This window comes from Chiloscyllium punctatum, chromosome 5 (assembly GCF_047496795.1).
Source record: "Chiloscyllium punctatum isolate Juve2018m chromosome 5, sChiPun1.3, whole genome shotgun sequence".
NCBI lineage: Eukaryota > Metazoa > Chordata > Chondrichthyes > Orectolobiformes > Hemiscylliidae > Chiloscyllium > Chiloscyllium punctatum.
Genome location: NC_092743.1, coordinates 46,903,434 through 46,928,022, shown reverse-complemented (window position 1 = coordinate 46,928,022; position 24,589 = coordinate 46,903,434). Strand labels below are relative to the sequence as shown.

The window sequence follows — 24,589 nt, the reverse complement described above, 5'->3', positions numbered from 1 at the left end:
ATTTTTTGCTCATTAATCACCTATAATTATTCAGCTTATCACTTGCACCCTTTCTTGGTTAGTAGTGTGATGTCTGCAAACCTTCAATACTCTGGTATTTCAGCTCTATCTAGTGCAAATTGGAAAATGATTCTCAAAGCATGAGCTATTTCCTGGCAACATCTGTGGACAGAAAGCAGAATTAATGTTTTGAGTCTGGTTATTCTTCTTCAGAACCCATTTGCAATGTTAACTCTGCTTTCTTTCCACAGATGCATTCAGACTTGCAGAGTTTTCCCAAGTATTTCTGTTTTTGTTTCCGCCACAGTTCTTTTTTTTATGTTGTATTTCCTCCTCGGCTTCTTTTAAGAGCCTGGATACTATTCATCCAGCCTTCATCATTTATCCACCTTTAAGAAAGCCAATCCATCCAATACTTGCACACTTCATGAGAACTGCAGGTATAAAGTAAAGGGTGGGTCTGGTTGAGATGCACTTTGGAGGGTCACTGTGGACTTGATGGGCTGAATGGCCTGCTTCCACACTGTAAGGACTATAATCTATTAAGATTGCGATCTACAAAATAGTCACCCATTGTACCTTCATCCGCTTAGAGTCATAGAGTCATAGAAATGTGCAGCATGGAAACAGACCCTTTGGTCCAACCCGTCCATGCCGACCAGATATCCCAACCCAATCTAGTCCCATCTGCCAGCACCCGGCCCGTATTCCTCCAAACCCTTCCTATTCACATACACATCCAAATGCCTTTTAAATGTTGCAATTGTACCAGTCTCCACCACTTCCTCTGGCAGCTGATTCCATACACGAACAACTCTCTGTGTGAAAAAGTTGCCCCTTAGGTCTCTTTTATATCTTTCCCCTCTGACCCTAAACCTATGCCCTCTAGTTCTGGACTCCCTGACCACAAGGAAATTACTTTGTCTATTTATCCTATCCATGCCCCTCATGATTTTGTAAACCTCTATAAGGTTACCCCTCAACCTCTGATGCTGCAGTGAAATTAGCCCCAACCTGTTCAGCCTCTCCCTATAGCTCAAATCCTCCAACCCTAGTAACATCCTTGCAAATCTCTTCTGAACCCTTTCAAGTTTCACAACATGTTTCCGATAGGAAAGAGACCAGAATTGCATGCAATATTCCAACAGTGGCCTAACCAATGTCCTGTACAGCCGCAACATGACCTCCGAACTCTTGTACTCAATACTCTGACCAATAAAAGAAAGCATACCAAACGCCTTCTTCACTATCCTATCTACCTTTCAAGGAGCTATGAACCTGCACTTCAAGGTCTTTTTGTTCAGCAACACTCCCTAGGACCTTACCATTAAGTGTATAAGTCCTGCTAAGATTTGCTATCCCAAAATGCAGCATCTCGTATTTATCTGCATTAAACTCCATCTGCCACTTCTCAGCCCATTGGCCCATCTGATCCAGATCCTGTTGTAATCTGAGGTAACCCTCTTCGTTGTCCACTACACCTCCAATTTTGGTATCATCTGCAAACTTACTAACTGTACCTGTTATGCTCACATCCAAATCATTTATGTAAATGACAAAAGGTATTGGACCCAGCACCAATCCTTGTGGCACTCCACTGGTCACAGGCTTCCAATTTGAAAAACAACCCTCCACCACCACCGTGTCTTCTACCTTTGAGTCAGTTCTGTATCCGAATGACTAGGTCTCCCTTTATTCCGTGAGATCTAATCTTGCTAACCAGTCTCCCATGGGGAACCTTGTCGAACGCCTTACTGAAGTCCATATAGATCATATCTACCGCTCTGTCCTCATCTTTGTTACTTTTTCAAAAAACATAATCAAGTTTGTGAGACATGGTTTCCGATGCACAAAGCCATGTTGACTATCCCAAATCAATCCTTTCCTTTCCAAATACATGTACATCCTGTCTCTCAGGATTCCCTCCAAATTCCCCCTACCACCACACCCACTCCAGTTACTGACTCCACCCCCTCCCAGCTCCACGCCTACACCAGGTCCTAGCTCCCAGTCCTGCCGAGTTTTCACCATATCCCCCTGAGGTCGAATGATCAGTCCTCAACAAAGGCCTCACCTTTATCCTCCTCCGCTCACGCATCAATGAATTTAATACATGCCGTGACATCGAACACTTCTTCCGCGCACTCCTCCTCTGAGCTTACTTTTACAATCAGGACTCCCGTCCATCTTCAGAGGACCCCTTTGCCCACCTCCAGCACCACTCCATTCACCTGGACTCCCCGTGCTGGGCTATTACCCACCCTCGATCTCTACATTTCCAACTGCTGCCGAGACATTAACTGCCTCAACCTGTCTACCCCCTTCCCCCACTCCAACCTCTCACCCTCACAACGCACAGCCCTCCACTCCCTCTGCTCCAAACCCAACCTCACCATCACACCAACAGATAAAGAGGGTGCAGTGGCAGTTTGGCGCACTGACCTCTACACTGCTGAAGCCAGATGCCAACTCAAAGACACCTCCTCCTATCACCCCCTCGACCATGACCCCACCCCCATCACCATACCATCATCTCCCAGACCATACAGAACCTCATCACCTCAGGAGATCTCCTACCTACAGCTTCCAACCTCATAGTCCGGGAACCCCGCACTGCCCGGTTCTACCTCCTTCCCAAGATCCACAAGCCTGACCACCCTGGCCGACCCATTGTCTCAGCCTGCTCCTGCCCCACTGAACTCATCTTTACCTACCTCAACACTGTCCGATCCCCCTAGTACAGGAACTCCCCACATATGTTCGAGACACCACACACGCCCTCCATCTCCTCCAAGACTTCTGTTTCCCCGGCCCCCAATGCCTCATCTTCACCATGGATATCCAATCCCTCTCCACCTCCATCCGCCATGACCAGGGCCTCCAAGCCCTCCATTCCTTCCTCTCCCGACGTCCCCAACAGTACCCTTCCACTGACACTCTCATTCATTTGGCTGAACTGGTCCTCACCCTGAACAATTTCTCCTTCGAATCCTCCCACTTCCTCCAGACCAAAGGGGTAGCCATGGGCACCCATATGGGCCCAGCTATGCCTGTCTCTTTGTTGGCTATGTAGAACAGCCCATCTTCCGTAGTTACATTGGCACCACTCCCCACCTCTTCCTCCGCTACATTGATGACTGCATTGGCGCCACCTCGTGCTCCCGCAAGGAGGTTGAGCAATTCATCAACTTCACCAACACATTCCACGCTGACCTTAAATTCACCTGGACTATCTCTGACACCTCCCTCCCCTTCCTGGACCTCTCCATCTCCATTAATGATGACTGACTTGACACTGACATTTTTTACAAACCCACCGACTCCCATAGCTACCTGATTACACCTCTTCCCACCATACCTCCTGCAAAAATGCCATTCCATATTCCCAATTCCTCCACCTCCGATGTATCTGCTCCTAGGAGGACCAGTTCAACCACAGAACACACCAGATGGCCTCCTTTAGAGACCGCAATTTCCCTTCCCACGTGGTTAAAGATGCCCTCCAACGCATCTCACCCACATCCCGCACCTCCGCCCTCAGACCCATCCCTCCAACTGTAGCAAGGACAGAACGTCCCTGGTGCTCACCTTCCACCCGACCAACCTTAGCATAAACCACATCATCCGACAACATTTCCGCCACCCCCAAACGGACCCCACCACCAGGGATATATTTCCCTCCCCACCCCTTTCCGCCTTCCGCAAAGACCGTTCCCTCCGTAACTACCTGGTCAGGTCCACCCCCCCCTACAACCCACCCTCCCATCCTGGCACCTTCCCCTGCCACCGCAGGAACTGTAAAACCTGTGCCCACACCTGCTCCCTCACCTCTATCCAAGGCCCTAAAGGAGCCTTCCACATCCATCAAAGTTTTACTTGCCCATCCACTAATATCATTTATTGTATCCGTTGCTCCCGATGCGGTCTCCTCTACATTGGGGAGACTGGTCGCCTCCTAGCAGAGCGCTTTAGGGAACATCTCCGGGACACCCGCACCGATCAACCACACCGACCCGTGGCCCAACATTTCAACTCCCCCTCCCACTCTGCCGAGGACATGGAGGTCCTGGACCTCCTTCACCGCCGCTCCCTCACCACCAGACGCCTGGAGGAAGAACGCCTCATCTTCCGCCTCGGAAAACTTCAACGCCAGGGCATCAATGTAGACTTCAACAGTTTCCTCATTTCCCCTTCCCCCACCTCACCCTAGTTCCAAACTTCCAGCTCAGCAGTGTCCCCATGACTTGTCCGGACTCGTCCTACCTGCCTCTCTCCTTTTCCACCTATCCACTCCACCCTCTCCTCCCTGACCTATCACCTTCATCCCCTCCCCCACTCATCCATTGTACTCTATGCTACTTTCTCCCCACCCCCACCCTCCTCTAGCTTATCTCTCCACGCTTCAGGCTCACTGCCTTTATGAAGGGCTTATGCCCGAAACGTCGATTTTGCTGCTCCATGGATGCTGCCTGAACTGCTGTGTTCTTCCAGCACCACTAATCCAGAATCTGGTTTCCAGCATCTGCAGTCATTGTTTTTACCTCCTTGCTTTTACATACATGTGGTTTCATACAGTTAAATTCCTGTGCTGTACACCTTTTGACCTGTGCTTCTTCTATCTTTCAGTCACTCAAAATATTGTCACTTCATTTCTTGCTTTGAATTTGTCATCAGTTTCTCAAACCCTGCCTATCCAGCTTAAACCTTCCCAGACAGAACAAGCGCATCTCCCTCAGATGTAGATGATCTAGCTTGTATAGGCTCCATATTCCCCTCAACCGGTTGCAGAGAACACAAATCTGACTCCCACCCTCCCATACCAGTTTTCCAGCCATGTGTTCAATTGGTCAATTTCTAGCACATGCGAGTTGGAGTAACCCCACACTACTTCTTTTGAGTTCCTGCCTTTCAATCACCTACCCAGTGATATGATTCCATCTGATGGTACTATTAAACAAACAAGATCCCAGAATGAAATCTGGCTTGAGGCTTAATATCGGAGAGGGGTTGAAAGAGATGACAGATTACTGATCTCTGTTACTATAACAAGACCTTCAACCTCTTGACTTTACAGGGATCCCTAGACCAGTCTGCCTCAAGGAAACAGCGTCCCTCAACCTTTAAAATCTCTATGCCAGCCATTTCAGTGCTCCACAGGATGCATTAATGGCATGCAAGATGTAAGGATGCCATGTTCTGAAGGATCAATGATGTAATCAGTGTCTCAGATATTATTGCCAAGTGAAAAGATCAGTTAGCTTCAGCATTATCCAGCAGTTCCCACAAGTACATGGGTAAACGACGACATGCACATGCCCATTAAGGCTCACTGGAAATAATTAACTGCATTTGTAAGTCAAAAGAGATTTCACTCATTTAATGTTCAAGTTGTCTTTGAACATCAGAACTATATAGATATGTACTTGATTCCAGAGAGCTTCCATGAAACATACATCTAAAGGATTGGATACTGCATAATGTGGGCAATCCCCTCTGATCAGGCTCTTGGTGCCAGTGCATCATTCCCAGTGCCTGCAGAGGAACATTACAATGCTAAACATTGCTTAACACAAGCAAGTAAATTGGACATTAGGATTGTCTGAGTTGCATTTCTGATACCTTAACTGGTCCAGCAGATCTTTACAGAAAGTGGCTTGCATGATATCAGGATTGTTTTCTGCCTTATCTTGCATGACATTGCAGAGATAAGGAGAATGCTAGTTGAGGACATGGAGGAACCTGTAACTTTCTTATATGAAGATAAGGGGAAGAAATATGAGGATAATGAAGACAGAGATGTTTTGCCAGTTCTTCCAGGGCCATGCCAAGTTTCTGTGAGGGACTAGCTCATCTTCAGTTCTGGAAAAGAGTGAGGACTACAAATGCTGGAGAGTCAGAGTTGAAAAGTGTGGCACTGGAAAAACACAGGCAGCATCTCAAGAGTAGGAGAGTTGACATTTCGGGCAGAAACCCTTCATCAGGAATGTGGAGGGGGACAGGAGCTGAGAGGTAGAGGGTTGGTAGTCGGGCTCTTTTCGACTCACCTTCAATTCTCCCAACTGATGCATCTGACAGACCTTAGTTTCCTCCCCTGCAAACCTCTGCCTGCTAGGATTGTATAAGCATCTCTGCTAGCCTCCATGCAAATCTATCTCAGTACAGAGTACTTCTTCCATTAGAAGATCGAGTGGGTTGACCATTCTCAAATGGCTTAAAAGAGATTATTTCCCTAGAGAGTGCCAAATGTCAAGATTAGGTTACTTACAGTGTGTAAACAGGCCCTTCACCCCAACAAGTCCACACCAACCCGCCCACCCCCCACCCCCAACTCAGACCCATTCCCCAACATTTACTCCTGCCCCGAACACTACGGGCAGTTTAGCATGGCCAATTCACCTAACCTGCACATTTTTGGACTGTGGGAGGAAACTGGAGCACCCGGAGGAAACCCACACAGATACAGGGAGAATGTGCAAACTCCACACAATTAGTCGCCTGAGGCGGGAATTGAACCCGGGTCTCTGGTGCTGTGAGGCAGCAGTGCTGACCACTGTGCTACCGTGCCGCCCACAAAGATGTTTCGTATGTTCAAAAAACGATCAATGTATTTCCTCACATTACAAATGTCAAAGGTTGTAGGGATAATGCAGGAATATGATGTTAATGTAAGATATCAGCCATGATCTCATTGAATGGTGGAGTAGGTTCAAAAGGGTGAATGACCTCTTCCCACTCCTATTTGTTATATTTATATTTCCGTCAGGCTCCTTTATTCAGCAACAGTTGCCAAATGTGAAGTCTCCTTGACATCTCACTTGTGCAGGCAACAATGTAGTAGTGTATTAGAGATTAGTTGCTGTTGGATGTTAATATGTGTGTATGAGATTTGTATGCTTGAAGCAATGTGACATGTGTGCACGGACATCAGTTACTGATATCTCCATACATGATGAGACAAACTAGTTAGTTGGAGAAATTGACAAATGTGAAAAGTAATGTGATTTTGTGTAATCAGGGCTTTGACAATGTGGACAAGAAACAGCAAAATCATTCATGATAACTTCACTGACTATGCTTTCAGTGCAAAATTGGCACCCTCCAGGGGAGTCGCCTCTTTTAGACCATTTGAAAATGGTCAACCTACTTGATTAGGCACATAACAGCTTTGTGCGGTCTGATACGCCTTTGCTGGTCCTTCCACTATGAAAAAAATCATTGATTTAGTAGATTATAATTGTAAAACCACAATGGCTGTAAGAGTGCAAAAGAAATGTGTTATTGACACAAAGCTCATGATGACTAAAATACCAAGAGAAAAAAAAAGTATAAAATTGGATAAGGTATACCTTATAACACATACTTAATTGTATCTTCAATGATTTTCCATTTGTTAATTTCTGCCTAGCAAATTTGGACAACCATTTCACACATATAATTTATGTTTGTAGCCTTGTATAGGAGCACAAAAGAAGCGATGCCCAAGATGTCTTTAACACATAAGTAAAGGCTGATAATGTAAGAAAGTTGCTGCTGGCCATTATCACTTAATGCCAATATGAGTTATAAAATAATGGAGTTCTACTTGAATAGACTATCAGACTCATGACCAATAAGGAATTTTGCTTATGTGAGAGAATGCCTAATTAATTCTACTCCTGCATGAATATTGGTGCTTTCCTCCTATCAATTTAATATTTAGTTCTTTGCATTTCTTATTGCTTGGCTTAAACCAGTCTTGTTAACAGCTTTTCAACAATAACGTGTGAGTAATAATATCTCAATTTTCACATAATCATGTTGCTGAACTTAACATTTTTGTTCTGTAGTTATTTTAATTCTTCCTTCGTAAAGCAATTTTCATGGAAGCAACTAAAACTTGTAACATTCATAGCTACAAATCTAAAGATAATGTTATTGCATGCATATCCTGTTATTGGGCAAAACTTGAAACTTTATTTAAAAATATTCAAAAATCTTCGGTAATTCTGAAGTATTCGTTTCAAGTTGACTAAGACTTATGTTTTAACTTTACAGAACTTAATAGTGTCATCTGCCTGGTTTGCCAGCAACTTGAAAGCATCAGCTATTTCATGTTTGGTAAGTTCCAGGAAAATATTTTTGGCAGAATTTTAACTTTAACATTTTGAAATCTCAAACCTGAGTCCAACCTGCCTCCGACACATCATATTGTAAAAGTGGATTCTGGATCACTAAGTGTGTCAATCGTCTGCCTTTCAGACAGGGAACAGCCAGTAACAGTTTTACAGAAGGATTCCTGCCACCCTTTTGACAGGATTTTTTTGCTAACCAATGGAGGCTGAATTTTCAGAACCAGCAGGAAAAGAAGCCAAAAAAAGGTCTGATGCAAACATCAAACGCATTTACAATGCTGCTTGAGACCAGTGAGAACAGGAGTATTTCCTGTTGACCCAAGTTTACCTCATTATAGATCCAGTAATCAGTCCATTCTCCAAACAAACCTCCAAAGCACTGAGTATGTGTAGGCCTCCTCCCAACCATATCTTTCTGAACCTGAGCAATCTCCAACTCCACCCCTGCCTCACCAGCGATTTCTTGCTATCCCATCTCTGTAGTCTCCACCACCACTGTGATCACTTACAATTCCCAGCTATCCCTCCCTAACCCCACATCCACAATACCAGACTCACCCTGTGATCTTTTGCACATCTTCCCCATGATATCTAATACCACCCCTCTTGCAATCTGATTTATCTCATCCTTCCACAATATTCAACTTCCAATATTCAACTCTCAACTTCTGACATCTCTTCAACTCCGTGATCCTTCGTGTCCATTAAGAACATCAACTCTTCCAGGCTGACAGAGCCTCCAACTTCTTCTTTGTTCCTAACCTCAAAAACACAAGAATACCAGAAATGCGAACAATCATCAACCATATAGAGTCATAGAGATGTACAGCATGGAAACAGACCCTTCGGTCCAACCTGTCCACACTGACCAGATATCCCAACCCAATCTAATCCCACCTGCCAGCACCCAGCCCATATCCCTCCAAACCCTTCCTATTCTTATACCCATCCAAATGCCTCTTAAATGTTGCAATTGTACTAGCCACGAACACATCCTCTGGCAGCTCATTCCATTCATGTACCACCCTCTGCGTGAAAAAGTTGTCCCTTAGGTCTCTTTTATATCTTTCCCCTCTCACCCTAAACCTTAACCCTCGAGTTCTGGACTCCCTGATCCCAGGGAAAAGACTTTGTCTATTTATCCTATCCATGCCCCTCATAATTTTGTAAGGTCACCCCTCAGCCTCCGACACTTCAGGGAAAACAGCCCCAACTTGTTCAGCCTCTCCCTATAGCTCAAATCCTCCAACCCTGGCAACATCCTTGTAAATCTTTTCTGAACCTTTTCATGTTTCACAACATCTTTCGGATAGGAAGGAAACCGGAATTGCGTGCAATATTCCAACCGTGGCCTAACCAATGTCCTGTACAGCCGCACCGTGACCTCCCAACTCCTGTACTCAATACTCTGACCAATAAAAGAAAGCATACCAAACGCCTTCTTCACTATCCTATCTACCTGCGACTCCACTTTCAAGGAGCTATGACCTGCACTCCAAGGTCTTTTTGTTCAGCAACACTCCCTAGGATCTTACCATTAAGTGTATAAGTCCTGCTAAGATTTGCTTTCCCAAAATGCAGCATCTCACATTTATCTGCATTAAACTCCATCTGTCACTTCTGACCCCGTTGGCCCATCTGGTAACCCTCTTCGCTGTCCACTATACCTCCAATTTTGGTGTCATCTGCAAACTTACTAACCGTACCTCTTATGCTCGCATCCAAATCATTTATGTAAATAACAAAAAGTAGAGGACCCAGCACCAATCCTTGTGGCACTCCACTGGTCACAGGCCTCCAGTCTGAAAAACCCTCCACCACCATCCTCTGTCTTCTACCTTTGAGCCAGTTCTGTATCCAAATGGCTAGTTCTCCCTGTATTCCATGAGATCTAACCTTGCTAATCAGTCTCCCATGGGGAATCTTGTCGAACGCCTTACTGAAGTCCATATGGATCACATCTACTGCTCTGCCCTCATCAATCTTTTTTGTTACTTCTTCAAAAATCTCCATCAAGTTTGTGAGACATGATTTCCCATGCACAAAGCCAATCAAGCCTGCTGCACTTAATAAAAACCAAAAGAACTGCAGATGCTGTAAATCAGACACAAATACAGAAGTTCTGGAAAAGCTCAGCAGGTCTGGCAGCATTTGTGAAGGGAAATCAGTTTCGGGTCCAGTGATCCTTCCTCAAGCCTGCTCTGTTTGTTAATTTAAAGCGTATTGATCTTGGGCTTTACCTCCATTTCCCAGATCCCCTCACCATATCCCTTGCCTTCCTGAAAAACCAAAAAATCTATCTGAGCTCACACACTTCTGCAGCAGCAATTCACAGTTCTGAGGAAGGGTCAGTTGACTCCAGACATTAACTCTGATTTCTCTTCACAGATACTGTCGGCCATGCTGAGATTTTCCAGCAATGTCTGTTATTGCTTCTGATTTACAGTATCCACAGTTCTTTCAGATTTTATTTAACATCAATATGGAGTCTGACTTTGGTCTCCCCTCCACCTCCCACCCCAACTGAACCAACCCAGTCGTCATAACCTCTCTCCCACTATCCACTTCTAATAGCCCTCCAATCTTTTCCTCCCTCTGCTCTACAGCTCGCTGTGATCTTCTATCACAGGTTTAGATTAGATTACTTACAGCGTGGAAACAGGCCCTTCAGCCCAACAAGTCCAGATCGACCCACCGAAGCGCACCCACCCACACCCATTCCCCTACATTTACCCTGCACCTAACACTATGGACAATTTAGCATAGCCAATTCACCTAACCTGCACATTTTTGGACTGTGGGAGGAAACCGGAGCACCCGGAGGAAACCCACGCAGACACGGGGAGAATGTGCAAACTCCACACAGTCAGTCACCTGAGGCGGGAATTGAACCCGGGTCTCTGGCGCTATGAGGCAACAGTGCTAACCACTGTGCCACCCACAAACAGGCAATCTGCTCCTCTATCAGGCTGGTTGTCAAGAATCCTTGAAGAAAAATGTTTAAAAGACAGGTTCTATTAATTTTAGTAAAACATAAGGGGATTCCCTGATGGAAATCTCTCCACCAACAACCTCAGCTCTCTTCACTATCCTGTTTTAAATAACAAAGCTTTTGAATTCAATATCAAGCTATTGAAACTTCTAAACTTTTGTTTGGATAGACACTTAAAATAAATTCTGACAAAGTAAGAAAAAGGCTGCAATGTACGAACTATAGCTTACTTTGTGTAATGTTCCTTTGTTTGCTATTTGAGCAGACATTAATATTTTAAAATTATCTGGTTAAAATAGCCAAAAAAGCCAATAACTATGTTTAGTATCGTACACCTACATCAGACACAGTAAGTGTTAAGTTTCATTTTATTCACTGTGTCATTAATTAGTCTAATGAAATAAGTGAAATTTTATTAAGTTGGATCTATTAATGGTGATTCCCTTTCATTCAAAAATTTATTGTTTTACTTCACACTTCTATGTTTATATTTTCAGAGATTTGCAAATCTGACTGCTTGCCAGGTTTTGGGAAACATGTGTGTCATGACAATGAATTCAATAAACATTGAAGCACCACCTAATGATGCTTGTGGACTTTTTCAAACAATACATAAAAATACTGTACACCTTGGAATTACCCATTCAGTATCTTCTTGGTAAGTTGGAAGAATTTTCCTTTGCCTGACATTGAATAGTCAGCATTTTGATCATCAAATAAGATGATGTATTAAAATCAATGTGTGTTTCTGGGATTCAGCATGTAAAATAAAATAAGAATTGCAAGATTAACTCGACAGGTCTGATTGCAACTGCAAAGAGAGAAAAATGGTTAACATTTCGAGTCCAATAGCACTTCTCCAGACTCTTCTTTGGAAGATGTTTAAGACAGTGTCTTGAAGACAGAGATACATGGGTTCTTGATTGGTAAAGGGATCAAGGGTTATGAGGAGAAGGCTGGAGAATCAGGTTGAGAAATATATCAGCTATGATCAAGTTGCACTGAAAGCAAAAAATGCTGTAAATCACAGTGAGTTACGCAGCATCCATGGAGAAAGAGCAAACTAACACTTCAACAGCTCTGATGAAGAGACATCTAGATTCAAAACATTCGCTTGCTGTCTCCAAGGATGCTGCTTGACTTGCTGTGATTTCCAGCATTTTTTGTTTTCATTACGGTTTGTAGCATCTGCAGTATCTTTTCCTGCAGAGCAGACTTGATTGTCCAAGTGTCCTAATTCTGCTTCTATCTGTTATGGTCTTATCTTTCTTCTTGAGTTCTGAAGAAATCATTGAACTTGAATTTTAATAGTGTTTTTCTCTCTCTACAGAAGCTGCCAGAACAGGTGATTTCTCCAGTACTTTCTGTTTTTATTTCAGATATCCAGTATGCATAATAGTTTACTTTCATATTATATTTTACTTTTATATTATCTACTTTTTTGTTTTCTGTGTAATATTAAAGGAGAATACTGATGCCAACGCTGCCAGTAGGTCAGTCACACTTTAATAGGCTATCCCTTAATGAAATTATCCACAGGCATGGGATCAGCTTTCACATGTACGCTAACATCTAGCCCGATCTCTCTCTCAAATATCTCTATAGTATCAGATTATTTGTCAGGCATCAAGTCCTGGATGAATCACAACTTTCTTTTGCTCAACATTGGGAAGTTTGAATATATCACCTCAGAACTCCACACTTCTGGCACTGAAACCATCCATCTTTTCTTTCAGGCTATTAGCTATTAAGATTATTTGCAAACTTGGTTTCCTGTCCTGTTTAACTTGCGATGATCTTAAATTCTGCATCTACAAACTAATCAGTTCAATCTCTGCAGCATTGCTGGCATCCCTTCATACTTCAGTTACTTCGTTACTGAAACTATGATTAACTTTTGATTTGCTTATTCCTTTCCAAATTGAGCCCCCATCTGCAACTCTTCATTAACTCAAACTCAAAACCCTAACTGAAACTTTTGTTGCCAATATCCTGTTTCAAATTATTTTCCAATCACCAATTAGTCCATTTTACTGATATGTTTTGAAATATATTCACCAACTGCATTTGTTTAAAATTATGTCCACATGAATAAACTATAACTTTACTTACCTTTATTTGTTCATGGCCAGTCCTTAAAACTGCACTGTAGTACTTCAGGCACCGAAGAAGTTTGAGATGTTTTCTAATCACCTGAGATGTTATTATATGTCTCTGGAGCAGGTGGGACTTGAATCCGGTCTGCTGGCTCAGGGGTAGGGACACTAGCACCGCACTACAAGAGTCTACTAAAGAAACTTTAAGGTGGTTAAGGAAAATTGAAATACCAATGTAACTCAGTCAAAAATCATACAACACCAGGTTATAGTTTGCGGTTTCAAATAAACCTGTTGGACTACAAACTGGTGTCGTGTGATCTTTGACTTTGTCCACCCCAGTCCAATACCAGGACCTCCACATCAGTGTAACTCAGGTTTAGTGAAAAATGCCACTGGGAGCTTTGCAGGAGTGACCATCTGGAGAGTTGATAAGGGGCTGATTATCTCAATAAACTGACTGCAGAATATTTTGATGGAAAGTGCTTAACTTAATGTACTTTCTGAAAAGCATCAAGCTGATTGGAACAATTGAATTGCAGACTATCTTGAACTTTAATTAACAGTGTACTTGTTTTTTCCTGTTCAGTTCCTACTAGAGATTTCAACAGAACTTTTAATAAACATTAGGAGAGTTATGGTGCACTGTTAAACTTCACCAAATCTCTTCACATTTATTTTGGAAATTCTCTGAGTACTTCTCAGAAAAAGAGCAAGTGATGTGCTACTCCTTCTTCAAAAACAGAATTGCTGGTGAAACTCAGCCGGTTTGGCAGCATCAGTGAGGAGAAAGCAGAGTTAATGTTTTGAGAGCAGTGATTCTTCATCAGAGCTCATCATTGACTCTGATTTCTCTGCATAGATACTGAAGACCCAATGAATTTTGCCAGCAATTTCTGCTTTTGTTTTGAATCTCCAGTATCCACAGTTCTTTTGTTTTATTATATCATGCTACTCCCTCTCATTGAACACCTTATACAAATCACCGGGTAAAATGTTTGTTTAGCCATCTTGTTGCAAGCCCCTTGGTCTGCAGAATGAATGTGAGGAAGACGTTAAATTAGGCAGTGCAGGACTAGCTGCTGCAAGAATCTGTTTCTTGAAATAGTGAAGCTGTCCTACAAAGAGAGATAGAGAAGACTGTAATCTGTGGAGTTTAGACTAATGAAGTTATCTCATATAAACTTACAGAATTCCTAAAGGAATTGAGATACATAGAAAAGGAGGTTTCTCTTGGCTGTAGACTCTGGAGCTAAAGAACATAATCTCAGAACAAAAGACAAGCCATTTTGCAATTAGCTGAGGAGGAACTTCACTTAGAGGGTGGTGAATGTTTGGAATTTCTCATCCAAGAGAGTTGTGAGAACTCAGTCATTAATAAGTTCAAGAGAGAGAGATTGATGGATTGGTAACCAAGACTCTTTCCAGAACCTCTGCTTCCTTTCTTCCTGGCACTCCCTGTTGATCTTATCAGTACTGAGTTTTACAATGTTTCCACGCACCACTTTGAATTACAACTGCATCTCTCAACATCACCCCTTGAACCCCATTCCTATAGTTTAGCCATGCTAACCATCATGTTGCCTGTTCCCCATTGAGCCTATGGTGGTGGTGACCATGAATGAAACCCTTCTCACAGATGTTAGTGGGTATAATAGGGCCTCTCAACAATGTGAGATTCTCAACTTGCAATTCAACACTTGCTTTAAATGTTGAGAATTTCATTTTTGCCACTCTCACACAATTTTCCCAATTTTCTCACCGATGTCCACATTGTTCTGGACTGGGAAGAGTCCAGGTTCTGGATTAGTGGTGCTGGAAGAGCACAGCAGTTCAGGCAGCATCCGAGGAGCCTTCTTCAGCTTTTGCCCGAAACGTCGATTTTACTGCTCCTCGGATGCTGCCTGAACTGCTGTGCTCTTCCAGCACCACTAATCCAGAATCTGGTTTCCAGCATCTGCAGTCATTGTTTTGACCTGGGAAGAGTCCACTCTAGTTATGAATGATATCAATGGATATGGAGATAATATGTAAATATTGCATTGAGGCAGATGATCAGCCATAATCCAGACTGATGGAGAAGGCTCATGACGTTGAATGGCTTATTACTACTCCTATGTTCAGGTGCTGCTGCTTGTTTCCAGCGAACTCCACATCTTCAGTGGAAGTGAGTAAGTGGAGTGCACTGAGACTGCTCAACTGAAATAGTTTCTAACCAGCACTTAAATGCTGAATCTGCAATTCGTTTTTAATCATGATAATCATCAGCAAATCTCAAAGCTCCATGCTAATGCTATACTTTCAAATAAGAAGTAACCATCTGCACAAGAGAAAATCTAACCATCGGTCCAAGATGTTCAATGAATTGCCATTTCTGATTCTACCACTATCAACACCCCGAGGAGACCTTAAACTAAATTGGATCAGCCATGTAATAATGTGGTTACAAGAGTAGATTAAAGGCTATGAGTTCTATGATAAACCAGGGTGATTAAGAAGGCCTTTGTGACACTCTTGCTTTAATCGTTCAGACCTTTGAGTGTACGATTTGGGACATTGTGTTGAGATAATACTGGAAGTTGAGACTATACAGGATGGAGTACTTCTGCAGTTGTGGTCGCCCTGTTATAGGAAATATATTATTAAAGTGAAGAGGGTTCATAAAGATTTACCAGGATGTTGGCAGGAGTTGAGAGTTTGAGTTATAAAAATCGGCTTTCACTGAAGATTGATAGGTGACCTTGTAGAGGTTTATAAGATCATGAGGGGCATAGATAAGATGAATAGGAAATGTCTTTTCCCTGAGGTGGGCGAGTTCAAAATTAGGGTGCATGTTTTTAAGTTGAGGGATGAAAGATTTAAAAGGACATGAGGGGCAACTGTTTTATACAAAGAGTGGTTAGTGTGTGGAATCAACTGCCAAAGATTTTGGATTTCAGTACAGTTTCAATGTTTAAAATACATTTGGACAAGTACATGAATAGGAAAAGTTGGAGGAATATGGACGAAATGCAGGCAGGTGGAACTAGTTTAGATTGGGAGCTACAAGATGCTCTGCTGTGACTTACCAAGTCTCCTTTAACAGTGTCTTCCAAAACCACAACCTCTACCAATTAGAAGGACAAAAGCAGGCACAATCCAAGAACCAAAACAGTTCAAGAAGATAGATCTCCATACCTTCTTCAGGGCAATTAGGGATGGACAATAAATGCTGGCAGAGCCAGCGATCACCACATCCAATGACCAATTTTTACATGGCATGTAATGATCACAGAACTCATTAGCAACAGTTTTAGCCCTTTCAAAAATGTTACCACGTTGTATTTAAAACTGTTGTGGAGCTTGAAATTATTGCCTTAATATCTGAATGCTAACAGGTGTATCAAGTTTGCATGTTTAAAATGGGTTAAAATTATGATTATCTTATGGCACCTCATTGTGTTTAAAATTGTTATGGAGCTTGAACCAGTTACTTTTAGAGCTGAATGCAAACAGGTATATCAAATTTGCATGTTTAAAACGAGTTCAAATTATGATTAACTTAAAGAACATTGAGAACTGCATGTGCTACACTTTATGCTTCTAGCAACAAACTGTATCTAACTATATGTAAATATATTACAACAATGCAGTAAAATCTACCTTTTGTACAGCATGAGTGATTACTTAATAGAATGTTATAAGAATATAATATCTGTAACCAAAGCACTGTAGAAACTAAAGGGAACATTAGTTAGTAAGAGAAAAGAGCCAGAGTCATGAATGGCATTCAGGAAAGCTATTCAGCCTATCATGTCCATGCCAATTCCCCTGACAATAATACAGTTCATAAGACAAGAAGTTGTAGGTCCATGAGTAGGCTATTCAGCTCATCATTTAATGAGAAAATGGCTGATCTGATAATCCTCAACTTCATTTTCCTGCCTTTTCCCCATAACATGCAATTTTTATGTTGATCACAAATCTCTGTGTCTCAGCTGTGAATATACTTCATCCAGCCTCATCACAACCCTCTAGGGTAAAAAAACATTCACAAGCTCATTACACTTTGAGAGAAAAAGTTCTTCCTCCTCTCTAGCTTAAATGGGCAACCACCTTGAGATATTGCCTTTGATCATTGGCACTTCAACAAGCAGCCACCACCTCCCTTTCCTGTCAGTCCTCCCTAAGAAGCTTGTATCTTTCAATAAAATTGCCTCTCACTATTTGAAAGTCCAATGATTATAGGTCTTAGCTACTCAACCATCAAAAAAAAGAGTATTAGTCATCTGCTGAGCAGTTTAGTCACCATTACTTGTGGTTTATTTGTTTCATAAAAGGGCTTCACGCTTAAAGTTTTGTCCTGATTCCTTCAAATTGTTCTTTGGAATTTCAAATATCTTTTAAAATACTGTTGGTTTCTCTGGGATTCCAGCATGTGGAATATTTCACATAGCTCACAAATAGATGGGTAAAGCATGGGCCAGAATCATTGTTCTGAAGAAGGGTCACTGGACCCAAAATGTTAACTCTGCTTTCTCTCTGTAGATGTTGCCAGATCTGCTGAGTTTTTCTAGCAATTTCTGTTTCTGTTCCAGAATTGTTATTCTGTTTTTTTTATCTCTCCACAGATGCTAACTGACTTGTTGAATATTTCCAGCATTTTCAGCTTTTATGTTACAAACCTGTGATGGCTATCTCTATTTAGACCATATTTCTTATTCTTTACTTATGAATTTTAATACTTTTCCCAGACTGATAAGTTTATAGTTTTCTTAGTTAGGTTTCTGGTAGGTAGCTGGTGACATAATGGTGATACCACTATGCTAGTAATCTCGGCCTGGCTAGTGTACAAAGGGTATAGGTTCCAGCCCTTACTATTGCAATGGGTAAGTTTTAATCAGTAGATTAATTTTAAAAGTTTGATGTTGGAAGTAAATCTCAATAAAGACCATAAAACTAGCATGTAAGAATTGATCTGGTTTACTCATGCCTTTTAGCAATGGAAGCCTGCTTATTTGTAACAAATGCATTGAAAATGATCTTTTCTCAGGCGTAGGAATCTGCCCTGGTTGTACTATGAAGGCCACACAGATGGTTTAGCACCCAGAACTTTTCATCAAGATCCATTTCCAACAGTATTTTATTTCAAGACATTTCAAGTTAGTGTATCAGTTTTTTTTAAATTTTAGTAAATTTGATCGTTGATGAGTCAAAATGGCATGAAAGGAAATTAAAATAAAGTTCCTTATATATTGAGCAGTAAATAATAAGGATTTACCTGCTCCAAAACCTGGTTTTTGCAAAGCTAAAGTCACTTACAGATTATCATGACAATGTGAAAAAGAGTAAAGATTTTAATGTTTAAACGTAGCTGGTACATAGTGGATTATAATGATTCCCTTGTCAAAAGTATTTACCAGTATATGCCATTAGTGATAACACTGTAAAGACATAAAGACTTAACCCTGAAAATACATGGCTTAGAAGCACAGTGCATTAAATCTTTGTGTATTGTTGTATAATTTTGTTTCATATTAACATTGTTCATAAAATAGTTTCAATATATCCATTTAATGTTGTAAGTTTTTTTGTAATCACTAGTTTTTCTGTATTAATCCAAAATCTGGTCTCACACCTCAGAACCGCAATTGTTATGGTGCAGAAAGAGGCCATTTGGCCCAGCATACTTGCATTAACTGTTCAAATAAGCATTATTAACTAGTGCCAGTGTCCTGACTCCATATTTCCAGGCAGTGCATTCCATATTTCCATGTTTTGTGTGAAAACCTTTTATGAAAGGGACCAGCTTTAAATATCTACTCCAACCAGCCTACTCATGATTTTGAAAACTTCTATCAAATGCTGTCTCGGCCTTCTTCTCTCAAAGAAGAAGTGTCTAACTTCTTCGATTCATCCTCGTAATTGAAGTTTCTTGTTCCTGGAACCATTCTTGCAAGTTATTTCTGCACTCTCTTCAGTGCATTCACATCTTTCCAAAAATGTAGTGCCCACAACTGTGCCCACAACTCCAGCTGAGGCCTAACAAGATCTCATACAAGTTCAACATATCTCTTTGCTCTGGTACTGTATGCTTCTGTTAATAAAGCTGAAGACACTGTATGCTTAATGAACTGGTGTCTACCTGACCTGCTACCTTCAATGATCTGAGCACAAATATACCTAGGTCTCTCTGCTCTTGTAACCCCTTTAGCATTTAATGTTGTCTTTCAATGTTCTTCCTACCAAGCGCATCACATCACACTTACGTGTATCGAAGCTGCTACCCATCCATCCACATCACCAACTTGTCAAAATTCATTTGGAGTTCCATACTCTCCTCTTCACAGTTTACAATATTTCTAAGTTTTGTGTCACCTGCAAACTTTGAAATTGTCCCCTGCACACCAAGACCCAGATTATTAATTTATGTTAGGAAAAATGTCCTTTTCACTCGTGTTTGTGCCAGTTCTCTCATTTATCTTCTCCCATTCCCACCTTGTTTTCTTACTTTTAAAGTTCCCCAGTATCCAGTACTACAGCTGGGAACTTCAGCTGCTTTACTATATCTTCCACTAGGCTTCCAGAATATTTTCTGCCCCAGCTTCTGAAATGGCTACTGGCCTTGAACCAGTTCTTGGCCTTGAACAAGCTCCTGGCCTTGAACCAGCTCTTGACCTGCTGTCCTTGGCCTCAGTCTCTGTTGTCGCTGACTTCTAAACTGCACTTTGTTCTCACCCTAGTTCTAGGATCTATTCTTCACATCTGGCTCTTGGATGCTGGGTCCTATTTTGAACTGAGTCTGATATCCTGGGCTCAGTCTATGTCAGATGTTGGCCAGTAAAACATTGTTCAAGTTCTTTAATTTCTACCTGTAATGATCAACTTCTACTAGAAATCACCTTGTCAATATTAAAATAATGTACAAAAACAGAAATTGCCTGAAAAAAGTTAGCAGACCTGCGGAGAAAACACAGAGTTAAAGTTTCAGGTCCAGTACTGAAGGGTCACTGGACCCAAAATATTAACTCTGTTTTCTCTCCACAGATGTTGCCAGACCTGCTGAGGTTTTCCAGCAATTTGATTTTGGTTCTGATTTCTAGCATTTGCAGTTCTTTAAGTTTTTTAAAAAATACTGTGCTGTGAGGGAGTGGGGAAAGAGGGAGGTCAGTCGCTCAATCAACTGCACAGCTGATTGCTAAATTGTTAAAGTTAACTTGAGAATGTAACTTTTAAAAACATTTTGCAATTTACATATGAAAGAACTGAAACCAACATGGTCATTCAACCAATGAGAGACTTAACAAACAATCCAGGTCTTTTTCAATGTATAATTTCAGTTACATCACACAGTAAACTTTTGCTATAAATCCTGTGTCTTACAATCTTATACTCCACAACCACCTGATGAAGGAGCAGCACTCAGAAAGCTAGTGCTTCCAATTAAACCTGTTGGACTACAACATGGTGTTGTGTGATTTTTAACTTTATACACCCCAGTCCAACACCACCATCTCCAAATCATGCTGGGAGCTGGTTTGCCATGCAGAGTAAAATCAACAGTGTGGTTATGATTCCTCACCAAACGCAGTTGCCATGAAAGGTTGTATCTTCTCAATGTCACCCAATCACAGATGACCCTCAGGTTACACTAACACCAGTCATCTCTCTCTTTCTCTCTCTCTTTCTCTTGCTCTCTCGCTCTCTCGCTCTCTAATGAGAGACTGGTCCTTTGGCGATATTACTGCAAGGAAGTAATGATTTTGCCATGAATTGTATTGTTTTTGTGATGTAATAATGTATTTGGCAATCTATTTCAACTAACAATGCATAGCGTTATACACACGCGACTCAATATATTTTTTTTTGCCAGATGGGAAATGTGCAGAGGAACATAATCCTAGCATTAGCATTAACTTCTATGGTAATCTATGATTTACTTAAAATTGTTTCACTGAGAATCATGGGAGTCTCTATACGATTGAGGACTTCAGCAGTTACGTTATGACCAGGGGTTAGACAAATTAGGCCTGTTTTGTCTAGAATTTAGGAGATTAAGGGGTGATCTGATCAAAGTCTTCAAGATATTAACAGAAAAAGAGACAGGGTAGGTAAAGGTAAACTATATTGACTGGTTGGAGATTCTAAAACCACGGGCAAAGTCCAAATATTTGGGCAAAATCATTCAGGAGAAATGTTAGAAAGGCTGGTGTGATTTGTAAGTATCTTCCACAAATGGCAGTTGTTGCTATATCAGTTGGTAATTTTAAATATGAGATAGATCATTTTTTGTTAAGCAAAGGTATTTAAAGTTATGGGCCAAAAACAGACATCTAGAGTTAGGCACAGATCAGCCATGGTTTCATTGAATTTGGAACAGGCCTGAGGGCGTGAATGGCTACTCCTGTTCCTATGTTTCTAAAATGCAGTAACAATGGAAAATTAGATTCTTGATGTTAACACAAAACATCTGACTTTCTGCAAAACATTTTAAAAGAAAACCTTTTATATGGTAATCTTGTTATTAAACTGCAAGGGCAATATGCAGGTTGCTATTTTACTAGGCAGTGCAGAGAAACTATCCAGTGACAATTTTTAAAAATTTATTCATGAGATGCAGATATCTCTTGGCAAAGTCAGCATTTATTGCCCATCCGTAGTTACATTCTCCAAAATTTCCATAGACAGTGTCTATCAGCACTTCACTAGCTACAAATTTTGGCATTAGCAAAGTGTTAGCTTTGTCATATCATGTAGGTACATCTCAAGCTCACTTATAACACAATTCACCACTTTGAATACTGAATTTTAGAGCTCACTAAAATCTTTCATTACAACGTGGTGCCAGGCCACTTTGCATACATGGCCAGGTACCATCTTATACATTAGAACAAAGTGTATCTCTGGGCTCTTATGTTGTTTTCTGAGCATTCACTCATTTTGTACTTACTTGGATGTCCTCAGCATTTCTGCTTTACCTTACCTTTTACATTGCTGCTTCATTCAGAACTTATAAGTTCACAGTAATTCTGTACTGCCTTGCCTTTTAGTGATGACAGAAAGCCAGGTTATAGTCCAACAGGTTTAATTGGAAGCATTAGCTTTCGGACTTCTCCAAATTTCTCACCATATCAGTGGCCTTTGAGAACCCTCTTGTCCCCAGGACTTACTGAGGCCTATGTCTGAACTGATTTGAGAGGACTGGCCTGACTAAAGATGACTTGGATCTCAAACTGATCTCTGCATCAAACTGATGCCCAACTGACTGATTTGCATTCCCAGGATTTCAATCAAAAACTAACCTGTTGGTATGTAGAAGAGTTAATGTGAAGAAGCGTAACTCAATATAAGTCAATGGAAGATGATAGAGCATTGGAGGCATGAACTACTGCACCAGTGTGTGGTCATCAAAGGTCACCCTGGCTAGATTGAGGAAGGGCAGTGCACAACAATGTTGGGCATCACTAAGCAATAAGCTAGTAATCAACATTTAGATTACAAATCCTGGACACAAGGAATCCTGACCATGACATTGATTGTTACAAATTAATCCCACCATCTCTGTGACTTATGAAATGTCACCTGCAGTTCACAGATCATAAATATACTGTAAGGCCTCATATGCTGCACATGGGCCCCAGCCACCTTTCTTAGATCATTTGGAGATTGGGGCTGGTTCCTCCCTCATTTACAATATTTTACTGTTTATATTCAGCATGAATTGTAGACCTTAAATCTAAATAGATCAAACAAATGTTAAAGATCCATGTAGTGGCATCCCATGGTGCTCATTGTCAGAACTTTCCATCTCCTACTGTATTTGAAAACTATAGCAGACTGTCATTTATGCACACTGCAACTGCTGACTGATCACATTATTGAGGAGTTTGGTGAAATCATCATTCATTGACTGTAAATTTAGTGATAGTTGAAAGGCAAGCGGCTCCTGTTATTCATATTTTTGGTTTTTTTGTAAGTATATACTTGGAAAATAGAAGTTTGGAATGTTTGTTGTAGAAGATGAATCATTTATCTGTATAACTTGAAGTAAAAGTGGAACTTTCTGCAGAAGCTAGCCTTGCCAGTGTTCATTCAAAGTAATATGTGGCTATATGTTCAAAGATGAAGAAAGAACTGGTGGCTGGCTAGGCTGGCCTTTGGGAAGCTGTTATTAGGATGCTGCTGGTGTCTGCAGAATTCAAGAAAGGGAGTGAGCTGTGCAAAAACATTAGAGTTCATGAGTTCAGAGTTGTGAAGATGGATACCTTCTACTGTGTTGTGTGGCACTAGCTCCATGCTAAATGAAGGATAGAGTTCCAACTGTTCCATCATATCAAGATTGGGCATCCTTGAGGTGCTGTGGGCCATCAACAGAAGCAGAATTGTGATCTAACACTATCTGCAATGTTATGGCCCAGCATAACAACCATTCAACCATTATCATCAAACCAGTCTAAAGAAATGGGCATACCTAGAGCAACAAGCAGGCATACCTCAAACTGAGTTGTCAACCTGGTGAAACTATAAATCAGGAGTACTGAGTGCTAAACAACACTGACAGCAAATGATCAGGTAAGCAATTGCACAACCAAAGGATTGGGTCAAAGCTCTGCAGTCTTGCATTATCTAGTCATGAATGGTGGTGGACATGTAAGCAATTCATTGGAGGAGGAAGCTCCTCAAATATCCCCATTCTCAGTGATGGAGGAGTTCTCTACATTAATGCAAAAGATAAGACTGAAACATTTATGATAATATCTAACCAGAAGTGCCAAATAGATGATTCATCTTGGCCTCCTCAAGAGGTTCCCAACCATCTTACATGTCAGTCTTCAGCTAGTTCAACTCACTTCACATATGTCAAAAAATAGTTGAGGGCGCTGGATGCTGTAAAGGCTCCAGTTCTCAAAATAATATTTGAAGAGGTGTGCTCCAGAAATTGCTCTGTCCCAAACAATGTGGAAAATGTCCCAGGTATGTCCCATACACAGAAAGGAGGACAAATCCAACTCAGTCAATTACGAATACACTGATCTACTATTGATCATCAGTAAAATGATTGAAGGTGTCATCAACTATTTTCAAGCAGCATTTGGTTAGCAATAATCTGTCCACTGATGCTCACTCCCTGGCTACCACCAGGACCACTAGTTTCCTGACTTCATTACAGCCTTGGTTTAAGCATTGACGAGAATTGAGTTCCAGAGGTGACATGAAAGTGACTGCCTTTAACAACAAGGTTGTGTTTGACTAATAATGGTATTGAGGAGCCCTAGCAAAACTAATTTCAGTGAGAGTTGGAGGAAATCTCTTTGCTCGTTCAAGTCATGTCTAATACATAGGAAACTGATTGTGGTCATTGGATATCAAACATTTCATCTTCAAGACCTCTCTACAGGTGTCTTCAGGAT

At 41.3% G+C, this 24,589-nt stretch overlaps 1 protein-coding gene across 1 annotated transcript in view; it reads left to right on the top strand.

The window, feature by feature from the left end:
- Positions 1 to 24,589, top strand: part of tmem67 (transmembrane protein 67) — a 196,418-nt gene that overhangs the window by 46,069 nt on the left and 125,760 nt on the right. Inside the window, exons 7-9 of the mRNA XM_072570240.1 lie at positions 8,035 to 8,097; positions 11,601 to 11,761; positions 18,232 to 18,340. Coding sequence (XP_072426341.1) covers positions 8,035 to 8,097; positions 11,601 to 11,761; positions 18,232 to 18,340 — 333 coding nt within the window. The remainder of the gene's footprint in view (positions 1 to 8,034; positions 8,098 to 11,600; positions 11,762 to 18,231; positions 18,341 to 24,589) is intronic.